General features: G+C 39.2%; 1 protein-coding gene across 7 annotated transcripts in view; it reads left to right on the forward strand.

Annotated features, from left to right (window-relative positions):
- CEP170 (centrosomal protein 170) overlaps positions 1 to 9,438 on the forward strand; it is a 95,470-nt gene extending 86,032 nt beyond the window's left edge. For 5 of the 7 annotated variants that reach the window (XM_038130316.1, XM_038130317.1, XM_038130318.1 and 2 more), the window contains 3 exons: positions 3,208 to 3,301; positions 6,063 to 6,114; positions 7,052 to 7,419. In XM_038130316.1, coding sequence (XP_037986244.1) covers positions 3,208 to 3,301; positions 6,063 to 6,114; positions 7,052 to 7,338 — 433 coding nt within the window. In that variant the 3' untranslated portion in view covers positions 7,339 to 7,419. Of the gene's footprint in view, positions 1 to 3,207; positions 3,302 to 6,062; positions 6,115 to 7,051 lie in introns of all 7 variants that reach the window. The other 2 variants (XM_038130322.1, XM_038130323.1) reach the window with 1 other exon arrangement.
- The last annotated feature ends 14,630 nt before the right edge of the window (positions 9,439 to 24,068 follow it).

Here is a 24,068-nt window from a genome sequence, read left to right on the forward strand (position 1 = left end):
TATGATATAAATACAAGTGTACCTACAAATATTTTATACAGACTTAAAGAAAGGGAAATTGGTTTTTTTTCTGTAAAAAATGCAGTAAACTTCCATTAATAAGCAATTATTGAGCCTTTTCCCCAGGGCTGTGTTCAAAACTTTCTTTTCCTCTCAATGGGTTAGAATGATACCATGTTATTAATAAATTCATTAATATTTTGAATCGGAAAAACAGCACTACTTTTAATATTGTTTTTAGGGAGTACCTAAAATTACAGATTTTTACCTTAGCTTTGTTTTGAAATACATGAGTTCAGCCAACTGGTGTGCTGCTATTCCTCTTTCCGGACTTAAGCCGGTTAAAATTTATGACCAGAATAATTACAATGTCTTCATAAGGGAGGTGCTCCAGCCCTCTGATCATCTTTGTGGCTCTTCTCTGGACTCACTCCAACATGTCCATATCCTTCTTATGTTGTGAACTCCAAGCTGGATGCAGCACTCCAGGTGGGGTCTCAGCAGAGCAGAGGTGCAGAATCCCCGCTGGCCACTCTCTGTTTGATGCAGCTCAGCATAGAATTTGGTTTCTGGGCTGTGAGTGCCCATGGCTGGGTCATGTCCAGCCTCATCCACCAGCACCCCCAACTCCTTCTCCCCACGGCTGCTCTCCCTCCATTCTCTACCTAAGAGAAGCCTGTGCTTGTGCTTTTATATGTTACAATGAGTTTGCAGGAGTTTTCAGAGATTGTGAGGGAAAGAGCTAAGTAGGTTTTGTGCTGAGAAGACCTGCAGTTTTATCAGTGCTCTGCAATGTGGGTGCAGTGTCACTGGCTTATCTTGTAGCAGGCAAGTGCCTCTTCAGCCAGGCAAAATCTCTGCAAAGCAGGCACAGCAGGGGAGGTACTGCCTGTTGGCCTCTGCTGTTCGCTGGGCATCCTGCAAAGTGCAGTGAAAGAAAAATGGGGATTGAGCACAATCAAGTAAAGTTTGCCTCAGAAAGCAGGGAAAAGCAAGAGAAGAAGGCAATAGGCATTTATAAATACATTCTTTTAACTTGAAAAATATGGTTAGAAAGAGGAAGAGCAAAGAAGACAGAGATGATGATCCCCCAGGAAGTTAAAAATAGCTAAATGAAGTGTTCAGAAAGATGAAGTAAAAAAGGAAATAGGCTTCCTAAGTTTATAGTAAAAACAAATTGGCTGCCCACTTTATAGTTTAAATATTAACAGTTTCAAAATTTCTAATTAATGCTTTCATTTTGTTCCATTCTTTTTTAATAAAGTGACCAATGAAATGAGAACATTTCAAATTTTAGACGAGAAGAACATTAGCTCTAAAAACACCACATAGAGAAGCAAAGACACTAATCACATACATCAGGATAGAATTCTTTTAACAGAACATGGCAAGAAGGTAAATGAAAAATAATGAAAAATCACACAATATCACAATAGCTTTTTTTTTTGCTAACGCTGTTTACTGCTAAATAAAGCCTTATTTTCTATGTTCCTGCTGATTTCCAGGGTGATATAAATGCTATTATATTAGAGGAAGTATAGCTGCATAAGATTGTCTGTATACTGAATCAAATATTTCCAGAAATTGCTTTTTTAAAAATTATGATCCTGTAAAGGACTTCATTGTCTCTGCTTTATTTTCTTCTCTTTTTTTAATGTGTATTTGAACTCTTCAGTGACAAGCACATACTAAATTTTCCATTGTGTTTGAAATTTCTGGTATCCAGGCTGTATGGCTTTGCAAGCTTTTTCACTCCCTGCCAAAATACATGAAAAAGCCAGACCTCTGATGTTGAACTTTTTCAAAAGATGATGACCCTGGTTGAGGTCTTAACGTGTTTCATGCTTTCTGCACTGCACTTCTGATTACTTTTAGTTTATTTATTTATTCCTTTCCCAAGAAAAAGTGTTTATTTATGTTTACTCCTTGTATGCTCTGTACATAAATAAACCCAAGTCTGGCAAAAGTTGCCACTTGCCTCCACCCTATGACATTTTGTCATCGAAGCAGCACTTCCTCACAGTGAAACCTCTGACAGAAACACATTCCAAAGCAGCAGTGATTGAAGACCTCAAAGACAGAAAAGTTAAAGCAGCTTCTGGATGAGTTGTCTGTTACTGACATCTGTGTACTGATAAAATAAGGCAGGGTACACATTTTGCAAAATTAGATAATCCTGACAGGATAATAATGGAGAATGAAATTCCCCATAGGGTATGCAGAACCGAAGAAAGGTGAACAGAAATGCAGTACTAAGGCTCACAACTTTCCTTCAAATTCTTAGTCTTTGTGACATTCACTGTATCATGAATTTTCAACTTAAAAATTATTTGCTCAGAGACTTAGCTACAATAATAGCTTCTTTTAAATATACTGCTCTTTGACCATGATTTGAAATTGTGTGGTTTGTTTGTTTAGCAGTTTTACTGCAGCTATTTTTGAACTATTAACTTTTAAATACCAATTAGAGAAGAAGTGGATTCTGTGTCATCATGGTGTCACTTCACACACCTTAAATATCTGCACATTGCTTTTTTTTTTCCTTTTCTTTTCCAGTTGCACCAATGGAGAAAGTTTACATTATGTTTATTATATGACAATAAAAACAAAAATTTTATCAAGCAGGGAAGCAAAACATAAAAATGGGAATCTCCAAGTGGGCTTTGGGGTTTTACAATTAGAAGTGACTTTAAACATGTAATACAAGTGATACTCATACTACTAGAGCATATATATATATATATATATATATATATATACGCATTTTGTTAATTTCCTAAAGCGTTTTATTTTTTATTTATATAAAAAGTTGAATTCCTTTATCTTATATTTTGCTATTATTGTAAAATGCAGTAATAATGGGGAATTTTCTCACTATAGTAAAATAGTTGGCTTTTAAAAAATATGTCAGTGCTGGAGGAAAGAACTAGCTGTGTCTGTCTATATACCATAAGCAAGTATTTAGCTACAGAACTGCCATTTTAATGTCAATATTAATGATTTTGCTGAAAATCATGAAACCTGTATGCTTTCTTGGAAATTTAAACTGTATGGTTAGATTCCATCAGATTTCAGTTTTTTATATTTTATTTTCATTTAGTACTCCTAATGCTGTTTTCTCCTATCACATGATTTAATCTTTCCGATTATTTTGTGGTTTTGGTTTTTTTTCTATTTTAAACATACTGTTGGATTTCTTTCTTCTAGAATATTATTTAAGGACAAGGACAGAAATTGGGAAGAAATTGAAAACAAGTTACGAGCTGAAAGTGAAGTTCCTATTGTGAAAACATCAAGCATGGTATGAATAGTTACCTTTTCTGATTATGCTGCTCATCTCACGGCTAAGTAATCAGTAGAGGAATGTGGTGTTTTCAGTGACATAAGGGCAAAAATCTTTAAAAACCCTTATTTAGACACTAAGTATGTTTCAAGAATAAACCTAATCTTCAGTAATTACTAAGACTTACTGTCTTAGTAATTAATTACTTTCTTACTGTCTCATTAAGAAACAAGTAATTGTTCAGGGGAAATTTTCAGATAAAGAATGCAGTAAAAGGGACTCAGGCTATACATAGACCATCAGTATGTTTGTTAAACAAAAGGTAACAACCATTAGTTTGAATGTTAGATTGCTTTTGAATGAACTTGGTTTACAATCTAAAAATTACTTTACCTACTAATCATTAATACTTAATATGTAATACTATTAATATTTAGAAAGATTGTTGTGTTTTAAGTTGTGTGATGAAAATAATCCATAGACACATTGCAATAAAAGGACTTTTCAGTGAAAAGGTTTTGTCTGGAAGTGGTAACCATAGGTTGCCCACTGGCACTCCGGCTGTTTTATGTAATAGCCTAATTACAGCAATCAGCTATGGTTTATGGCCTAATTCAGGCCATTTCAAGACCAGACTGTGTGACTGTGAGGGGACAGACCACACGTTGTGTCTCAGTTCACTTCTCTGCTTCTAAACACGGGGCATAGGGTTTGAAAAACATCCTTGCATGAGACAGCAGGCAGAGCCCAGCTACATTATCCATCTGCAGAGTCTGCTGTTAAAAATACCTGTTTACAGAGGCAGGGTTTTTTGTCGGAGAGAAAACTGCTCAAATGTGAATACATTTCCTCTGGCATTGAACAGGCTAGAACTTCTCTGTTAGCTCATCATCAGTTAGTAAACTCACCCAGACTGATTTTTCATGGAAGTGTAAAAGACTTGGCCTGTAATTTCAGCAGAATGGTGTATTTATCAAAAGCAATCATTAGTAAATCAGTTTATTGTTTAATAGATTTGCTGATAGGTTTTGTTAGGTTTTTCAAAAATTAAGTTCCTCATGGAAGTTTCTAATTTTAGAAATATTATAATATAAGGAGTTTCTCTTATCCCTCTCCTGAATAAGATCCAAATTTAGTGTTTTATATTCTAAATGCTTTAAATGCGGGAGGTTAAGGTACTCTTAAAAAATAAAAAGGTTAGTTGTAAATTATTCCTAAGTTCACCATTTTACTGATTTTTTTCAATCTATTAAAGCATCTCACACTGCTTGAAAGTTTAAGGGTTCTTTGGAGGTCTTTTGTATATGCACTGATTTTCAAGTTTCTGCGTAGTCTTCAGAGCAATTTGTTGTTCAAATGCAATACCTTCTTTTACCACAGAATACTAAAAGTTAAGAAAGGACAGTTGTAAGTGATGTTTGTTTTGTCCTTGGAACATTTATGTCCAGCTCAGATGTGAAATCTGCCTAAAGATAATGACTTTGTAAAGATAATCAATCTCCTTGCCACCCATGAAAATCACACTACTTAGTACATAACAGCTTTCCGAAATGGATTAATGGTTTTCTGAAATCAGTGCCTTTGAAAATTCTCAGTTTTAGAATACCACTGACTGCTCTTCTCAGCAGCTCAGTTAACTATTCTTCCGTGCAGGATCCTTCAATTGTAGGATTTACATATTTATACTAATATAAATATGCTAATTCCATAACCAGGGAGATTACTCAAGAAGTGGTCATAGCACCAAGAATGCCAGAGTTCAAGAACCCTTGGAAAATGCTCTCAGGCACTTGGCTTGATTCTTGGGGTGATTCTTGGGGTGTCCTATGCAAGGCCAGGAGTTGGACTCGATCCTTGTGGGTTCCTTCCAGCTCAGATTGTTCTGTGATCCTACAGCATTAGATGTGGTACATTCAGTGACTGCTGTGCTCTGAGTGCCTTGCTGTGGCTGTGTTAGCAAGTAGTGCAGCACAGTGGAGAAAAAATCTGTAAGGCTGAGTGCTAAGGCCCCAGCACTGGGGTGCTGTGCAGGGTCTCACGGGCACAAGGGCCAGTGGGTGCAGACAGACCCTTGATGCAATCATCTCACTGACTCACATCCCCACAACCTGATAAATGACTCAGTTCCATTTAGTACTGAGTTTATCCTGTAACTTCCCTTGTAAGGTCTGCTGTTGCTTTGCCTGATCTCTGTAGAGCTGTGGTGTCTGTGCTTGAGCAGAGGTGGCACAGGCAGGTGGGCAGGGGTCAGAATGAGGCCATGGGGATGGTAGCAGGCAGTCAGTGCAGAGGGCTCTGGCTTTCTGACTGGGACGTGGCTCTCCAGCCTCCAGCGCTGCCACCCATAGCTGGGCCACCACCAGCACAGATGTTCTTGATGCCAGCAGGGACAATCCAAATAGCATAATGCAATTGGACACGTTTGGGAGAGGGATTGTTCACTCCTGAGAGGTAGTTTAAATCTGTTTTTCCATAGTGGAAATTTCCTTTATTTTTCCATGATGGCCTCAAGCTGGGATAGGGAAGATTCAGGTTGGATATTAGAAAAATAATTTTCACTGTTAAAGTGGTCAGGTCAGGAACAGATTGCCCAGGGGGGTGGTGGAATCACCATCCGTGGCGGTGTTCAGGAGGTTCCTGGATCTGGCACTGGGTGATGGTTTAGTGCTGTAAGAGCTACAGTGGCAGATCAGGGTTAACAGCTAGACTTAAAAGCTTAAGGGTCTCTTCCAACCTCTTCCAAGTCTATGATAATGAAACATGGTTGTTTCTTTTGTAGGAAATATCATCAATCTTACAGGAACTGAAACGAGTTGAGAAGCAGCTGCAAGGTAAAAGTCTTTTTTCACTTTTCTGTGGTTGCTTGCTTCCGTTTTTTTAATAGTCATCTATATGTATATATATATAACATGAAACAAAGTTACTGTGATTTATTAAAATATATTCACAGTATCAGTTATGTACATTAATATAATATAACTGCTGATACATTTGGTTAACAAACAAGGCTGTTTTTTAAAAAAGCAGAAAAGTGATCATATCTTTTTATATGGGATTAGTGGTCCATGCTTATCATCATTATGTTAGTTGTAAATTTCCTATATTTGTTATTTTTAGTATTCAGATTTAATCTGAGAGAAAATCATGTTTTTAAAAAGAATTTTTCAAGAGGAGTCATTTACCACCTTTAGAGACAAATCAGTAATAAACGTTAGTACATATTTGGAAATAAAAGAAGTTCTTTTAAATGTGACACATATGTTAATAGTATAATAAAATGAAATGGTACTAGGTACTTCAGTTTGCCCTCACTGTGTGGATAAATGACTACTCTTTTATACAAATTTCATTCAATTATGGAATCAGCAACTATGGCTATTTTCTGGGGGTGAGGTGGAAGAAAGCATAATATAATGGTAACATCAGGGGGAAAAGCCACTTGAATTAAAACCATCCTTCTGTCCCTATAACCTAATTGTAGATGGTTTATCACCTCTGTTTCCTGTCCACACATCAGTTCGTGTTTAGTTTGTGCAGTTTCATTTCATCTGAAGTTTTAATATATGTAACTGCTTTTGAATACATGTATCAGTTTACATCTATGTTGGATACACCATTTCTGTGTCATGGGCAGCACACATTAAAACTCACATCTGTCATCATAAAAATAAAGTGTGAGATAAGGATTTCCATATTTTTATAGTAACAGAAAATTGTATTTTTTTATGGCTTCTTCCCTATCCTTCTCATCTCTTCATGATTGCTTAGCAATTAATGCCATGATTGACCCCGATGGTACCTTGGATGCTCTGAGCAACTTGGGATTCGCCAGCCCCATCTTACCAGCTCAGCCGAAGGCGAAGTCCAGCCCTGTTTCACAAGGCCCCCGCCCGGCAGTGCAGCCAAACTGCCAGCCCGAGGCCCGGGCTGCTCGTCCCACCGCCGGCCCTGTGCCAGCTGAATTGGAAAATGCTGAATCCGAGGCAGATTTCAGCATACATTTCAATAGGTTTAACCCAGATGGGGAAGAAGAAGATGCCACCCTGCGTGAGTGACATCTCAGTGTTTGATACAAAAACCTTTCATGTGGAATGTTTAGAAATCAAGGAAAACTTATAATGTTTGTTTTTATAATTAAAAAAAAAAAGCTTGGTCAAACAGCAGTTGTTTTATTAAACCAGTTTTCTTTAATTGTGATGCTTTGATTGTCACACAAATCCTTTTCAAATCATAAAGATATGCATAGATACCAGTGTAGGAAAGCAGATTGTGGCAGGTTTGCCCTTTGTGGTTGTGTGCTTTGCAAAAGAATTATTATATCAGCAGTTTTCCCTTAATAGATTTATTTCTTTTTAAAAGCCATGCAAGCAGTCTAACATTTACTGAAAACCCCAATCTCTTTGCCAAGCTGCTCTGATGAACAGACTTCCTTCTCTAAAGCTTGTACAGAACTGTTGAACAGTTACGTTTGATTCTGAATTAGATGATTTATATAGGAAACATTATCTTTGACTACAATGACACATTACTGCAAAAGTAAGACAGATTTCAGAAAGCATTCATTCTCATGTACTGGAAAATCTCAAACAGTTCTGTGGTTTATGTAACCTTGTTGCTGCGTAAATTGTCTTGGGGTTTACAAATAAGTTCACATATTATGTTTGCACTAAGATTTGCTGGGAGTGGTAGGTGAACATATCGATATCGTTGAACAGCAAGCAGTGTTTTGGTGTACATAGAAAACTGATAATACTGTCCTTGTATTATCATTACAGTGTTTTAATCCACTTTCTGAAAAGACTATTTGGCACTTTTTGATCTTCTTCAAAAGTCTTTTTGATGTTAATGAAAGTAGAAGTATTTCATATCTCATTTCTGTCCAAATCTTTGTTGAAACTAACTAGGAAATAAATTTGAACATATAGCAACGTGGGACATATTAAAGCATATTGAGGCAAATGGGCTCTCACCAATCCACATGCAACGTAAGCTTACAGAAGAAATTACTGTTTATTTGGAATGATCATGAGATGTAAAATTTTCTTTAGGGAACTTGGAAATAGAGTTGTCACGATTTGCTTGATCGATAGGTGCACTCCCAAGCAAATGATTTTATTTGCTTCTGTATATTTTCCTCTAGTCTTGCTAGTAAAGCTGTCCCTGTGTTACATATTTAAAAGGATTCTGGACGACGACTGCTAACATGGACATTTTGCTTATACCACTGAAAAGCAAGTCTATTTAAAGTTTCCTATATAAGCCTATTTTCCTTATCAGTTGTCCCAGTAACTTAACATTTGGAAATAATGAAAAAAATTAAAGTAAATTACTTTGTATTTCCAGAACACTGTAATTTGGAGGAATGTTTTTTCTGTTAAATGTAACTAATAGACTGGAATTTTCTTATGTTTGCATCAGTCTCTATATATTACGGTTAAAGATACAGTTTTGCAGCTTTTATGAAATGGTCTTTAATATTTCAGCAATAATCCTATATGAGATTTGTTTTTAAAAAACCTACTTTCTGTACGCTTTTAAATTGTACAGGCTTTCAGAAATCAGTAAAAGTTGGACCAGTTAATAAAGATGCAAAAACTTTTTTTGTAGAGATGTAAAAACAAAACCACTAATCTGTTGTATAATGGATTTCATATTTTCTTTAAAAAAATTAAAAGCAAACAGTCTTCATGTATGACTCAATATGCTCTACTCCAGCTAACTGTGGGAGCCTGAATTACACTAGTTTACAGAGGCTACAGGAAAACTTTTTGAAGTTGCAGAAGGGCAAAAATAGATGGAAACTAGAGCTAAGTGTTGAAAACTGAGTGTACCAAACCATCACCATAATTCCTTCTTTTGTTTAATGCTTGGGAACATAATTTTTCTGCAGATTCAAGTTGAAAGTAGCAAATGGCTAGGAAGGATTAAAGGTGCAGGCTCTTCATACGAGATTCTGTTTGTGTTATTTCAGGCGTTTTTACCTTTATGTTGTGTAATAAGCATTTTGCATTACTATGTTATTATTTTGTATGGACATGTTCTCCTTATTTATTTTTGTTACATTTATTATGTATGTTATTTTGTTATATGCATTTACAACTCCATTTTTAAATAAAGTGTTTCTGGAACTTTACAAATGTGTCAATATGTAATTGAGAGCTGGGAAGCTCACACAATCTTTCTGCAGACTAACTCACCTTTACTGAAGTAGGAAATCACATTTTTTTTCATAAAGATCTTCTCTCCAGAAAAAGTTCTGTTATTGCCACCACTGCATCGTTTATTCTGTGCTGACAGTACTGGCTTGCTTTCCCGTTCTCAGGTTCTTTTCCACACTTCAATTGATTTTGTATGCAAAGCTAGAGGCAAAAGTAATCCAGTGTGCCAGTCACCAAACAGTGGCTCTGTTTCACTTTGTAGAATGAAAGTGAGTTTTAGTGCACCTGCCAGCTGCAACAGTAGATGGTTATCAGACTGTTTTCCCTCTGCTTCACATATTGGAAAACGTTACTGAATATGCTGATTTGGCTCCACACTGGTGCCTTTTTTTCTTTTGTCCCAGGTTTCACTCTATGCCTGGTTTTCCTGCAAGACACTAAATTGCCTTTTCTTAGCTGATTTCATGCAGGAACAAAACCTTGAATTTAGTAAAAGCTCAAGAATTTCTTCCCAGGTTAAGTATTTTGGTGTTGCTGAGCTTTGCTGTGACTCAGCATCAGCCGCTCTGATCTTGCTTCTGTGGATGTATTTTTTCTTTATATCCCAGCCTGCTGGCATTAAGACAGCACCGATGGCACACAGTAACACTCACTAGCCCTCAGCTCTGCAGGGGCAGGAGATTTCTACTGCTCTTCAGAGATGCCAGATTGGTGTGGTCAAAATCATGAGAAAGTTACAAGGGCTTTCCACTTGCACAGGACTTCTTCATATCCCCCAGCTTCATTATCTGCTATTGTTTCCTCACTTGTTGCCAGCATCCCTCTGCAGAGGATAGAGGAATGCACTTCTGGGCTGCATTCTCATGTGCAGACTCCCTGATGTTTAAGCAGGAGTGTAACTCTTCCCGTAGAGATTTTCTATAGGACCGCTATACTTGGAGCCAAGGTTATGCAGGGCTGTTATTCAGAAGTATTTAGGAAATCCAGCCAGATGCCTCAGTCATGTCTCCCTTCAGACACCACCAAGTGGTGCTGATGCCAGGACGCAGGGAAAGCGAAATTCGAGCCTTCTCTGATCAGCACTGGTGGCTCCTCCCTTGGCTACATGTACTGCACGAATTCTACACCCAACATCTTCTTGTAATGACACTCACATCCAGCTGTAGCATACAGAAATAAGCCTAAGGGCATAACTTGTGTGCCTGACCTAGTAACAGCAAGGTGCTGTTTCACTGCAGCATATACATTATACTAAAGCAACTGGTACTTCAATCTCAGGAGAGAACCCTGCCTCTTACCAAAAACTGACTTCCAGTCAATGCCTGCTGGAAGGTCTTTGTAATTCAAACTGGAAAGATTTTAAGCATAGGAAAGATCTACAATTACTGCTTTGGCATGAAGCCATGAAAAAGCAAGGGTGTTCCTTCATGCAGGAATGTGTGAAGCATTGGTGACATGGTAAAAGGAGGCCACTTGCTATCTGCCAAGATTTTGTATCACCAAGTCTTTTGTATCTAAAGAGAATTACCAGGAAGAAACTTGGCCACTCACCATACAAGTTGCTTAGCTTCGTCTTGGTGAATAATCAGAGTTTTTCAAGTGTAAGAATGTCACCTCTGACTTCAAATAGAGCTAGATCTGTAAATACTGACAGGATTACAATCCTGGTAGTCCAGCCATGACTGCCAAATATTAAATACATCCGACAACGACTCTTGGCAATATCGTCGAAGGACAGCTGCCTAGTGCTGAAGAGCATTTCCAGCTGCACTAGCTCAGTAATCTTGTGAGAACAATTTTTGTTTTCAACTTGGTAAGCCTTAGCCTTAGCCAGTGCTGTTCCTGCCAGTGCCAGCCAACAGAGCACTGGCTGGGAAACAAGGCATTTCCTTTTCAGATTCTTTTCTCACTAGTCACATATTTGGGGAGGAAAAACGCATTTAGCAAACAAGTGGGATAATGCATCCTGGAAATACTTTAAAGCAGGATAAGAGAACTGGAAGCCTCCTGTCAAAGATCTTTACCTCTTCCAGTGAGACCACAGTTAACATTGAAAACTAAACTCTGTGCTCACCTTGTCTTGCTGACAGTTTCACGAGCAGTTATTATTTTTTGAAACAGTTGTAACCTCATGTCTGGGGAGAGCTCTTAAAATTATAGGGTGTTAGAAAATGCCCTCCCTGGGGAGTCTGTATTAAAACAGGTGCTTGTAGTTATTTAATACCCTTATGACAATATAGGGCAACATTTTCAAGTAATACTTGCCAAAATTATTCAAACACTAAGGCCTTAGGGGGTGGAATGAGAGGATATAGAAATTTGTTCATTTCAAGGGTAGTTTCTACATTTCCACTTACCAATTAACATGTCCTTGCTAAGTTTGCTGCTCTTGTCTATCAATTCCTTAGGACTAGCATTTTTAGACCTATTTCAAAAGACTAATAGACGTGTTGATGAGGCTTTCTGCTACTATGGAATAGCTAAAAGTATCAGAAATCTAAAGATTTATGTATATTTTTAGAAATATTTTTAAATAAAAAAATTACAGCTTAAAGCAGTATTATCTTTGAACCAAACTGTGATCTTGAGAGAAATTTTTATTATTACAATTAATAATGAATGTTTTAAACAAAAAATGGGCAACATGAGATTTCTAAGTTCTGTATGGAGACATGGACCTGTATGAAGCCAAGCACAAAGGACAAGGATTATATATAAACTTAAAAAAGTTACCAGGTGACTTCACATTTCATTTTCAGCATCACTTCTGGGGTAATGTGATTTATAAGTTGAGACAAATTCACTGAGGAGAGAAACCAGATGTGGATGTGAGTTGTGGTTTGGATTATCCATGACTGATTTTGTTGAGAGATGAGGGAAATGACTGAAGATAATTCAGGAGGTTTTAAAAGCATTTAGAAATTAAATACCTTAATAAAGTTTTTGAAGAAAATGTCATTAATGGTATTTCCCAACTGATATATTGCAACTGATTAATAAATGATCAGGCAGAATACGATATTCTCAGCAGACATTACTGGATTAGGTGACTCAATGAAACACAGAAAGTTAAGCAAACTTTTTAAAAAAGCTTTTGAAAGAAATCAAATGGCAGAGATGAACATAAGTGAAGGGGAGTGGGGCAGGAACACACTGCTCCCAGCCATGGCAGTAGGTGTGACAGAACCATGCAGCTGGTTCAAGGCAACTTTAGCACAAAGGAGAACTGTAAGATGCAGGAGGCACATAATAATTTGCCTGCAAGAATGGTACTTCCAGAGCTGGTAAGAAGCTGTGCAGGAGGACATCTTTCCTGCTCCAAGGTGTGCCTCAGGTGCAAGAGAGACTGCAGCCCCCCTGCTCCTTGGCAGGGAATGGCAGCTGGAAGTACGTGGGAGTTACTGCTTGCATCAATAATCATGTAATTTTTCACTCTGCAGAATAGCTGGAGTTTCTCAAATAAACTGACTGAACCAATAGACAGCGCTTTCCATACAATGGAATAAAACCCTCCAGACAAATTCATATCCCCCAGTGTAGTTTGTTTTATGTTTTCCTGAAATCATTTTTGAACTTCACAGACAAAATTTCAGTTACTGACTAAAGATGCAGGTGTGTATAATATTGTAGTCTTGTTACCTGCACACTCGGGAACTCAAGTGCTAACAAAAAATTTGCTGCAAACTCATTTTCATTCTTTATTTTGTTTTCATACATGGAAGGAATATACACAAACCAGGCTCCTCATGTGATTGCTGCTGTCAGTATGACAGGCAGCTGAGCAGAGGGTTGTTTAGAAAAAATCCACTTTTTTTAAAATGCAACTTATGCAGTATTCTGAACACCTAATAAATTGCTTTCTTCCCATCACAAGTCTGAGGTAAAAGTGTTGCTCTACTAATTTCTTGAGTTGATTTCCTAAGTGTACAAGATTCTCAAATTTAGATCCTCTTCAACACCTTTGCAGTTTTAAAAATGCTGGGTTATATTGAAAATCACATCAGAGGCTTCACTGAAGTTATTACTCCAGGGGCAGCAGAAGTTCAAATACAAAATTGAAAATACAGCTTAGTGGCTTATCTCAGCCCTAACATGAGCCCCAGGCATACAGACCTTTGCAACCATATTTCAAGCTGCATGAGCAGGGTTTGCTGTTTGGTGCAAGCAACATTTGTTGCTTATAGTTTTGAGAATATGTTTTTAGCCTTCCAAGCTGTTTGAGTATCTATATTCCTAACTTTGGCCAATTTAAGTATTTTATCACATAATCACAGAATAACAGAATGGCTTGGGTTGGGAGGGACCTTAAAGATCTGGTTTCAACGGGCAGAGGATCTGCTACCAGACCAGGCTGCTCAAAGCCCCATCCAACCTGACCTTGAACATTTCCAGGGGTGGGGCATTTACAGTTTCTCTGTGCAACTTGTTACTGTACATCCCCACCACTGCAGTAAAGACATTTTTCCTGCTTTATCTAAAACTACTTTCTTCAGGTTGAAGCCACTTCCCCTTGTCCTATCACTATATGTCCTTGTAAAAAGTCTCTATCCCTCTTTCTTGTAATCTCACTGTAGGTACTGAAAGGCTGCAATTAGGTTACCCTGAAGCCTACTCTTCTCCAGGGTGAACAGTCCCAATTCTCTTAGCCCTTCCTTGCAGGAAAGTAAAAAGCATTTTCAGAGCTAAAAGTGATATGAATATAGAAATCCATCATTTCCCTTTTAATGGTGAAGTGATTTGCTTTGGAAAATACATGGATTTTATGTCATGTAGAAAACTGTCAATTAAATTATGCACTTGTCCCTTAATGCTCCAGCAGTGAATTACAAGCTAAGAAGAGCTGGTCTCCATGAAGTCAATGGAAAGGTTCATGCAGCCACAGTTTTGTACTTGCTCATTTGAGTGCAAGCCCAGATCACTACATTTTGGTTTTCACTTGTATGCAGTTATGTAAAATTCAGAAAAGCTGTCCCCAGCACAAGTATTTTTAAATGAGTTGGTTATAAGCTTTAGCCTGCCATTGTAAAAGCAATTATTTTAAAATTTGTAGGGAAAAATTAATCCTGACTGACATCAATGATTTCTTTTAATTGATATTTAAATTTCTCCTGATAAGGAGACACACTGGAACTTGTCTTACTGCTTAAAATGCAATGAGTGAAAAAATGGGAGGCATAGGATAGTAGGAAAAAAAAAATCCAAAGAATAATAGGTATGATTAAAAAGCATATCTGAATGGAATTTCTAATTAAGGATTTTCTCCAGGGAGACACAGTGAAAAGCTTGACGCTAAATGAGTTTTGGAGAATCACTGCAGATCTGTGAACTGGTCTTAGCACTTTCTGGAGCCTCCCAGACGGCAGTGCTGAGGACTAGCACAGATAATTTTACAAACATCAATATTGCTTGCAGGCTTTCACTGCAGAATTGAAGCCAAAGAAACAAGATTTTACCTGGTGTTTTTCTTCTGAAATCTTTCAAGCCCTGCACAAACATTCATTCTGTTATGAAATTTATATGAGGAAATATTTCATCCTGGTCTTATGGTACCACATTTCTCCTCATGCAGAAAAGCAAGGCACAGCTTTTCCCAGGATTTTCTGGGATTCACATTCTCTGGACAACAGAGAAAGAAAAACACAGTTCTTATCACTTTGCTGTGCCTGTGTTGTGCCAAAGTAGAATGGAATGTGGAAATTGTTTACCCAAAGTGAGGATGTTTTCTTCCCTCGGCCAATCAAGGCCAAGAGTGTATCTGTGGCCAGACTGTGTGAGAGCAGTCAGCAAGAGTCATGGAAGAGTGAGAGATGAGTGCAGTCTGTGCAGTTGTGAGCTTGTGAGTGCATGGCAGATTCAATTTTAGATTTATAGAATAAAGTACTTCATCAGCCTTCTGAAGATGAAGTCAGATGCTGTGTCATTTTTCTCTCCCCTCATCCGGGGCCCGGGGTCGCCCATGATTTTTGCAATAGTCTTACAGATGGGAAAAGAGATTCAGAAAAATCTTGTTTCCTCCCTACAAAGTGCTGAGACAAGGCTTTGCCATCACCGAAATCTCAGTAAGTGGCAACACGCAGCCTGGTGGTATGAATAATGCGCCACTTGATCTGACAGTGCCCATATTTAATATCAAAGTTATCCCCAACTTTTGAGTCACTGTGATGGAGACAGAGACCTGTGCCTTTCCAGCCAGGTCAGTTTTGCTCACTTCTCTTTCCCCAGTGCACCTTTCTGGCATCTTTGGAGCTGCTGAGATGTGGGTACCTATCCCAGCGAGCTGTGTTAGCTGGTCTTGGCAGCCTCCCCAGCATCTGGCTGCAGCAGGAGGCTAACTTGGCATTTTGGGACAGTCTCTTCTTTCTATTAACCATGGAGCTGTCATACATATAAGCCTCAGTATTGTGCATAGCTCAGAATTTCCATGTCTCCTGAAAATTCCTTTTTTCAGGTTAATCCCTGTTTCTTTACAACACCAGATGCAATGATGTGTATCAGTTTTATATGAATTAATGTGGTCTGCCTGTGCTTGAAGTGTTCTAATTCTTCATGCAAATTATCTTGGTTTATGTGCATATATTTAAAAATGTCTGATTTTTTTATTCTCACGATTTTATGGACTAACAGAGATTGTATCAATAGGCATGTTCAGCCACTGGTACCTGGGGTCTTGGATTTGCTGCTGCTTTTGCAGCACTGCAGAAGCACTGATGTAACCATTTATTTTCGTTTTCTAATGTATGGATTCCATTTCTAAATGTTTACAGAAGCCTAGTGTGAAAGGCATCTACTCAAGTGGGTTTTGTTCAATTGTCCAAAAAGTATCAGCAGTATTTGAGAGATAGTCACAAAGCAGTTTCCCTGAAGGACACAGCTGCAGATTCCAGGTGTTTCTAGAGTCTTCTGTAGAAACACTGCGGTCTAGAGTGTACATGTTTTCTTCATATATGTTATCTACATATCAGTAAAAAGGAAAAATACGGTGATGCACTTTATCGAGCACATGCATACATCTGGAAGAAAAAAAAATCTAAAGCCTTTAAGGTTTTCTAGCTAAGCTGCCATTTTACCAAGAATTTAAATACTATTTCTTAAGAAAGGCCACATGGCCCATTAGATCTGCCTTTCTTTGAAAAGTTTTCTAATTTCTTTGTCACAGCTGCCACTAAACTGTACAAAGCTAGTGTTTAAAGGATTGCAAGCTTTCATTTTCTCAAGGATCTGGAAGGACAGAGCTAGGTGGATAATCCCATATTCTGTACAAGTTTTTTAGCAAAGGAGAAACCGGAGGTGGGAGAGAGAGTGATTATTTCAAGACAGTCAGGTTCTCCCTGGCCAATTCTGACTCTGGCATCCTGTGAGATAATTTCACCATGGGATATACTAGATTTATCTAACTGATTTTTTCTCTGATAGAAACCAGTGCGCACTGGCTGACAAGTGGATAATAAAGACAAAGCAGGACTGATGTTTGTAGCAGCAGAGCTTCTAAGGAAAGCTGATACTCCTGCTGAACCAAGCTGCAACAAATAATGCCCTGGACTCAAAAGCTTGTCAACATGCATTTCCATTAGGACCAGAAATTCCTCAAATACATGAAATGAAGGGGAATAAAAGTCCCATAAAACTTTTTTTTAAAAGAATTTAGGTTTCACAGAAAGAATGGAGGAAAGTAAAGCTGTGATTGGACCAACCTCTATCAAATTTTCAGGTAAACCTGCACATCCAGCAACAACTTTCCCAGTCTGGGTTTCAACAACTAATCATTCATGCTGCAAAGAAATTCAAGGTGTCAGAGATTTCTCAGAAGTTGATTGTCTGGATGGAAAATCAGGCTGTCCAGAGGAGACCCTCTCCTTACCCAGGAGGACTTCGGTAAGAGGCCATGTTAGGATCTGAGCATTAAAAGTTTTAGAGAGATGCCTTTGCCTGAATTAAGGTGCAAACAAGACCAAGTGCTGAAGTCAGTGCAGTAGTATGAATTTTATTTAATGTAAATGTAGGGGTGGTGGGGGAAAGGCAGGGGAGCCGAGGAGAGAGGGAGAAAGGGGAGGGAGAGAAAGAGAGTTACAGAGACAGATTTTGTGGAAAATATTCCCACTCCATGGCTCCCAATGGTGTCCCATTGATCCTCTTTTTCTGGTCGCCTTGGTGGTGAGGGTCCCACAAAATATAAAATTCAGTGGGTTAATTTATGCCAGGTGGGAATGCCCAGATACCTTCCCCGGGGGAGAGAATGTGGTGCAAGTTTGACAGAGTCTCCTGCAAGAGACTCTGGATCAGTTCCATCACTTGGATCATGTGCAGCGCTCTGGGGCAAGGCCTCAGCAATGAGTCTGGCAGAGCTTCGGGGATCTGTGATGGATAATGGCACCCCTCAGCTGCCTCTCACGTGAGGGGTGTGACCCTCCCAGGGTGGGGACAGGTTTACAGCTTTGTGGGAGGGAGCGTGGGTGCTCCCTGCCTCTGAGCAGAGGCTCCCCACACGCCGAAAGTCTCCTCCTGCCCCCGTGGCTGTGGGGCGGTGTGAGCAATGCTGCCCTCAGCAGATGGCTCTGTGGGCTATGGCCTCCCCCTCCCCGGACCGAGCCAGGGATGTATTTCAGCACAGCTGCTGGGTTTGGCTTTCTCATGGATACTTTCTTTTCCCTCAGCCTTGTTTACTTCTCCCTAAACCTGAGGTATTTGCACGGTAGTGTCACCTTTTTCTGTTCTCAAGCACCCTCAGGGGGCTTAACTCACAGCCCCAAGTTCCCCTTCAGGGAGGAGCGGCCTTAGGTGGTCACAGTTTCTTTATACAGTTCTGCCATAATGGGCCAAAAGTCCTTCATAGCGATGTTTAAGCCATTAACCATAACATTTCCATCTCTCCGGGGGCACTGTCCTGGTTTTGGTTGCAAACTCGTTAATTTCCTAGCGTGGGAGCAGCGAGGCCGGCAGGAGGCAGCGCTGCAGCTCATCGGGCTCTGGGCAGCGGGGACAGCCAGAGCTGCTGGGGGTAGTGTCACTCGTGGGACAGGGACAGCCCTTCCAGCCCTCCCAGGAGACACAGAAGGAGAGGGAAATGTCGGCGAGGGCTCTGGAAAGCAAGACTTCCTCTATGTCTAATATATAAGGTAAAAAGAGTCTGCTGATCTTGTTCATTACATTTTAAACACCTTTGAAGGCTTGAGTAAATGCTTACCCTGCCTATTAGGAGAAGTGAAACCTAGATGGGATTGCTTGAAGCAACAAAAGAACATGCCTCAGGGGCTTTTTCCCTCAAACTGCTTCAAAAATGTGAAAGAGAGGAAAGGGACATTGCTACACTGAGGTGCCAGAACTAGTCGGGTGTGCTAAAGCTCGAATGTTTAAGTGAATTGATCCACAAATTCGAGAAGAGCAGGGGAAGGGCTCAAGCACAGTTCTTTGCCCTGATGTACAAACAAACTGAGAAATGGAGAAGCCAAATGCAATTGCCTGGGGTCAAAAAGAGAAGAGAACTGAGAAATTGAGATTTGATTTTTAATCCAATGCCCATCCCTTCAGCCCCCCGCACACACACACATTTACTGTTTAATAAAAGCGAGACTCTGAACTTTGGGCAAGAAGGCTTATTAACTGAGCTGGTAGTGTGCTAACAACCAGTCAGAATTTAATTATGGGAAGTAATTGGAAAAAATTAATGGAAAGGTACCTTGAATATTCCCTTCATGAAGATTGCCCTTTATTTGTAGTCCAGGCAAAAATAACTTTATTCCCCAAATTTAAAATCCTTCTGCATTTCAAAGTTTCTCAAATAGTTTTGAATTTGTTTTTTTAACTGACATTTTTATGTCCGAACTATAGCTTGAATCATTCTGGCTAAGCTTAAACATTTACTAGATTGTCATTTCTGTATCTGAATCTGTCTTTGACTTTCTGAGAATCTGGATAACTGGAATATTTTTATCCCTTCCATGTCAGCATGTGACTTACACATGTATAACAAAGACAATAACTTTGGCTGTTGCTTATTTTTTGTGAGTGCCTTTCTTTTTGGCTTGCTGACAGATATTCAGAAGAAAATTCTGTGACGTGTGAATGAACAGTGGAAAGACTGTTCCACATGGACAGATTTCTGGACAAGGTATTACAAATACAGATTGAAAATTACCTGCTCACTTAGTGCCATGACAAACATGCCCCAGCACTTTTAGGGACTAAAGCTCCTATTGTAGCTCTCTGGACTGTCCTCCTTGTTCTCCAGCTGAGTTTATGAAGATAACAACAGATGTGAAGAGATTTGAAGAGCCACCACCACTGCAGTGTTACACTAAAAGCCAGCGGGACCACCTCAGTAGTGACATGTTTCTGGAACTGCTTGCATGATTGATAGTTTCTCATCACCTCCTTGCGTTTTTTGGCTGCCCTTGGGCTGGCCAGCAAGATTTAACATAGAAGAAATAAGGAGAATCTTCTATTATTTCCACCAGAAAATGGGATTATGAAAATATCCAAATGTGCTTTGCGGAGAATTCAAGTCAAAATAAGTCTGAGAATCTGGCTATCAAATCCCTAATCTTAACATTACAACTGAGCAAAGAAAAAGTTTTCCATTGCCTACACAAAACTGGATTAGATTAATTGGTCTCTATCCCTCACAGGATTATTCAAAAAATTGTGGGTCATGCCTGGTTAACTATCTCATTCCAGCCCTGAATATCACTGTACTGAAAGGATTTTCAGCATATTGAGACCTGTTCAAAGACAACTTTGTGGTCCTTTGGTGCTCTCACAGTCTCATCACAGCGTCCATCCCACTAGGGAGATCCATGTGCTTATCAGAGAATTACCAAGTTCCAAAACCCCTGCTGTGGGCAGAGACATGACTGCCCACGCTCTGCACTCTGCTGCTTTAGTTGCAAACACTCTTAATAATTTTGAAAAGAGGTGAGCACACACTGACTATGCAACATTACCTGTAAAGGCAGTAGAGGAGGACAGCAATGTGCTGGGTGGGTGGAGCACAGCACCAGGAGCCAGTTCAGGTAGGGACACAGTTTCTCGGTAGAGGAGATACTTTCAAGAGGCAGGTGGGAAGGAATATCAAGCAGCTGCTCTCTTATGCCAAAGCACAACAGATGAAGGGTGAGTGCACAATGAAGTGCTGCATTGCAAGTTATGCCGGAAAATTTTCCTATCTTTATTACAATGAACTTAAAAGAGTTTGACTAGATTTTCACTGATAGCTGAATCTATATCTTTCTCAGACTACTATATTTTTACCTTGGTCTACCTTAATTAGTGATTCTTGTGTTTTGTAATGGGAGCAACTCATGACTAAAAGCAAAATCTGTCTAAAAAGGTTAATGAGAACTTTTCTTGGCTGTTTTTCTTTATGTTGTTTTAAACCATATCTTAGACTAATACAGATTAGTAATTTATTTTTGTTTTACTATCAAACAGCTTTCTGAAGAGCAAAGCAGGATCATGTATTTCCATATGGGTTTTTAAAGAGCTCTTTCTAATAGCATAGTCCAAGATAAATCAATTTTTATCCACAGGATAGAGATGGATTTAACTTAATTCTGCAGTCCTCAAATTCTGAATTCATCTGACAACTCTGTGGTGATCCCTGAGTTTTTCTGGGGAGTCAGGAAAGCAGCTCCTCTTGTCAAGAATAAGCATCTTGGGATTGTTTAACAAGCAAAGAATTCTTGTATCCTGTACAATGAATCCTCTAAGTTCACTGCCTCTCAAATTTCAGTCAAATGATGACAGCTCACAGTGCACTTGCCAGGCTGGACTCTACATTTAAAGTAAACATGAATGAATTGAATTATTTTTTCACTCCTACACTAAATAAACAAATGACAGAGACATCTCACGAGGTTGAACAACCCACTGGTCTTGATTCCATTCACACAGAAACAGAAGAGAAGCCACAAAGTGTGAGACGTGCCACCTTCTCCCAAAGAAGGTCAGGAAAGGCCATTTTAGTGTCATGTTCATTAGACACCCCCTTCTGTATCTTCTATCACTTGACATGACAAAGAAAGTCTGATTTTTTTACTGTTTTGTTGTGAGTCTGAGAAAAATGATGAGCATTCAGGGTTTTTCCTTTTGTCATCTGGTGTGTGAGTAAATCTTGTTATGGATTTGACCACCATGAGCCTCACTAGTTGACACATTTCATCTGTTTGTGGGTTGTCCCTACGTGATACATTTTCCAGCAGCTCAGGCTCAGGCTCCAGCAGCTCAGGCTCAGCTCAGGCTCAAGTTTTCTTGCAATTTAATATCCCCTTTTCTCCCTGCCTCTCTGGTTGTTGGCAGCTTCTCCAGTCAGTCTCTTTTAAGAAATTCCACAACAAAGCTCCTCAGGATAAGTACTTCTGCTGTTCAAACCATTTCCTCTCTCACAGCATCCATTACATTTGTACAGTCAGAGAAACACCATCCCATGGACAAACACACAAAAAGCAAAAGCAGTATTTCAGCTTGGTATTTTTGTGCCTGTACTTATTCCCTAATTCTCTGTGTTTTCCAGGGGACCATCAATAAGAATTAACACATGTCAGCTGTGCTGAGCAGTGCAGTTAAATGCTCATGTTGGGAAACTAACCCTTTGCTGCAAAATGGCATTTGGTACTTATCGTGGTTTCGAGCTTTTTCATGCTCCCAGTAACATGTGTAATTATTTACATGAAAAGGCAAATCAATGACCTGTAACTGAGCTTTCAAAAATTATGAGTTATCATATTTGACTGCTTCCAGGAGTTTGAGTTACCTGAGCAGTGATGAACAATAGCTATTAGACAAGGAATGACCAAGCAGAATTAATTTAAATTAGCTTGAGATAGCTTTAATAAACTGCTATAGATAATTGATCTGTGCTATGTAATCTCAGGAGCGAAACACGGCAAGAGATTGTGCATCAAATGCTTAAATAATGATGTTATTGATATTGCTACTGCCAGATGCTCACAAGGGCTGAGCAACAAACTCTTCTTGGTTTCAGTGCAGCTGTGGACAGCCAGCTCCTGTAAACAACCAGCTAGTGAGAGCTAAAGCAAGTCTGCCTCACTCAGGGAGGAATAGCTGTAGCAAAGGTCAGGTTTTGCCATGGGCAGGAGGAAGGCTGGCCAGCACCAGGCAGGTCACATAACAAAACTCCTGGTGCTGCAGGTTGCCATGCTTTTGTGCACTTCAGAGAGGTGGAGGAGGGGGGAATCTGAACTGAAAAGTCTTGACAGAAGTCTGCTGCAGGCAGGATACTTACTGTCCATGAAATGAGAAGGGAAAACATGTAAAGCAACAACATCTGAAAAGAAAGCACCAACTCTGAAAGAAGCAGCAGCATTTACTACTGTTTTTTGTCTCTGCCTCCACCATTTTCTTTTGAAGTGTAGGTCCTGGTTTTTCTTTCACCTTTCAACTCATCTAGAGTGGTCCTAGATATGTGATGGCTAGTCAGCAGGAATATCTAGTCTAATTGTCTGAGAATGAGAAATACCATTTTGTATGAGAAGAAGAGAGTACTGGGTCAGTGTCCTAGTCTGGCTTTTCTTCACCCTGAAGGGAACCCCTCGCCCTCAGAGAAACGAAACTAACACAGTTGCACCTTTCTCTTATTTGACACTTAATGTTATAATCTTGATAGTAGTGGCCTTTGATTTCTGCTATTCACGTTTACACTTCAGAACAGTGTGGCACAAGGAAGTTCCATATTTTGTTTTGAGTGCTGTGCTGTCATACCCTACAGGGTACCTTTCTCATTGTCTCATCTATCTCATAACATTTTCCTGAACTTGGAGGAAAGAATGTGATTAAAGTGGTTTGTGAGAAAGCTGCGGGGTTTTTTCATTATAACTCTTTAGACATTTTCCTTCTCACAACTGAAGGATTCGATCTGCCTTTGTAACATTTACATTTCCCATGCACATCTGAGGAATGGCACAGAGTCTAAAATGCCTGTTGGTCATTAGGGAGTAAAGCTTGAGGCCATGAGAAACAGCCCTTAGTATTTCAGCATTAGTCATGGTGTAGAGTTAAGGAAATCAAATTACAAAGTTCAAACTACAGCATGGCTTTTCTCAAGTGACATTAAAACCACCTCCTGATTTGCAGTGCAGTATGCAATAGCTCTTCCTAAATTTCAACTCTCCTGTCTCAACTGCACAACCAAATACAGCAGTGCAGACACAGGCAATTAATGCTGAGGAAGGCTGTGTAAATGGCTGACTTAAAAAATAACTGGTGTATCTGGCTGCAAATTTTGTGCATGCAAGGTGAATTGACAAAATCTTACTTTGTTTTGTATTTAATCCTACTTCCCATATACACTGAACTTCTGTCAGTTTCTTCAGTTTGTGCAAGTAAGGATTGATGTCTTAAGGAATGGGGAGCCTCTCTCGAACCTCTCTCATCTTTCATTCTGTTTCTTTTTTATGCTGTATATAGCTATTTGCTTTATTTTTATGAACTTTTTTTCAGTAACAGGAGGAATTCATAGTGAAACTCTTGCAACAACTAAGTAATATTTTTCAAGAAACTTCTTGTAAGCAATTCCCTGCACCTTTGCCAGTGAGCTTTGATGATAATTTGGAATGTGAGATAGGATTGCAAACCATATATACATATGTATTTTTGATACTAAGGAAGGAACTAAG

The sequence above is a fragment of the Motacilla alba genome, chromosome 3 (assembly GCF_015832195.1).
Source record: "Motacilla alba alba isolate MOTALB_02 chromosome 3, Motacilla_alba_V1.0_pri, whole genome shotgun sequence".
Classification (NCBI taxonomy): domain Eukaryota; kingdom Metazoa; phylum Chordata; class Aves; order Passeriformes; family Motacillidae; genus Motacilla; species Motacilla alba.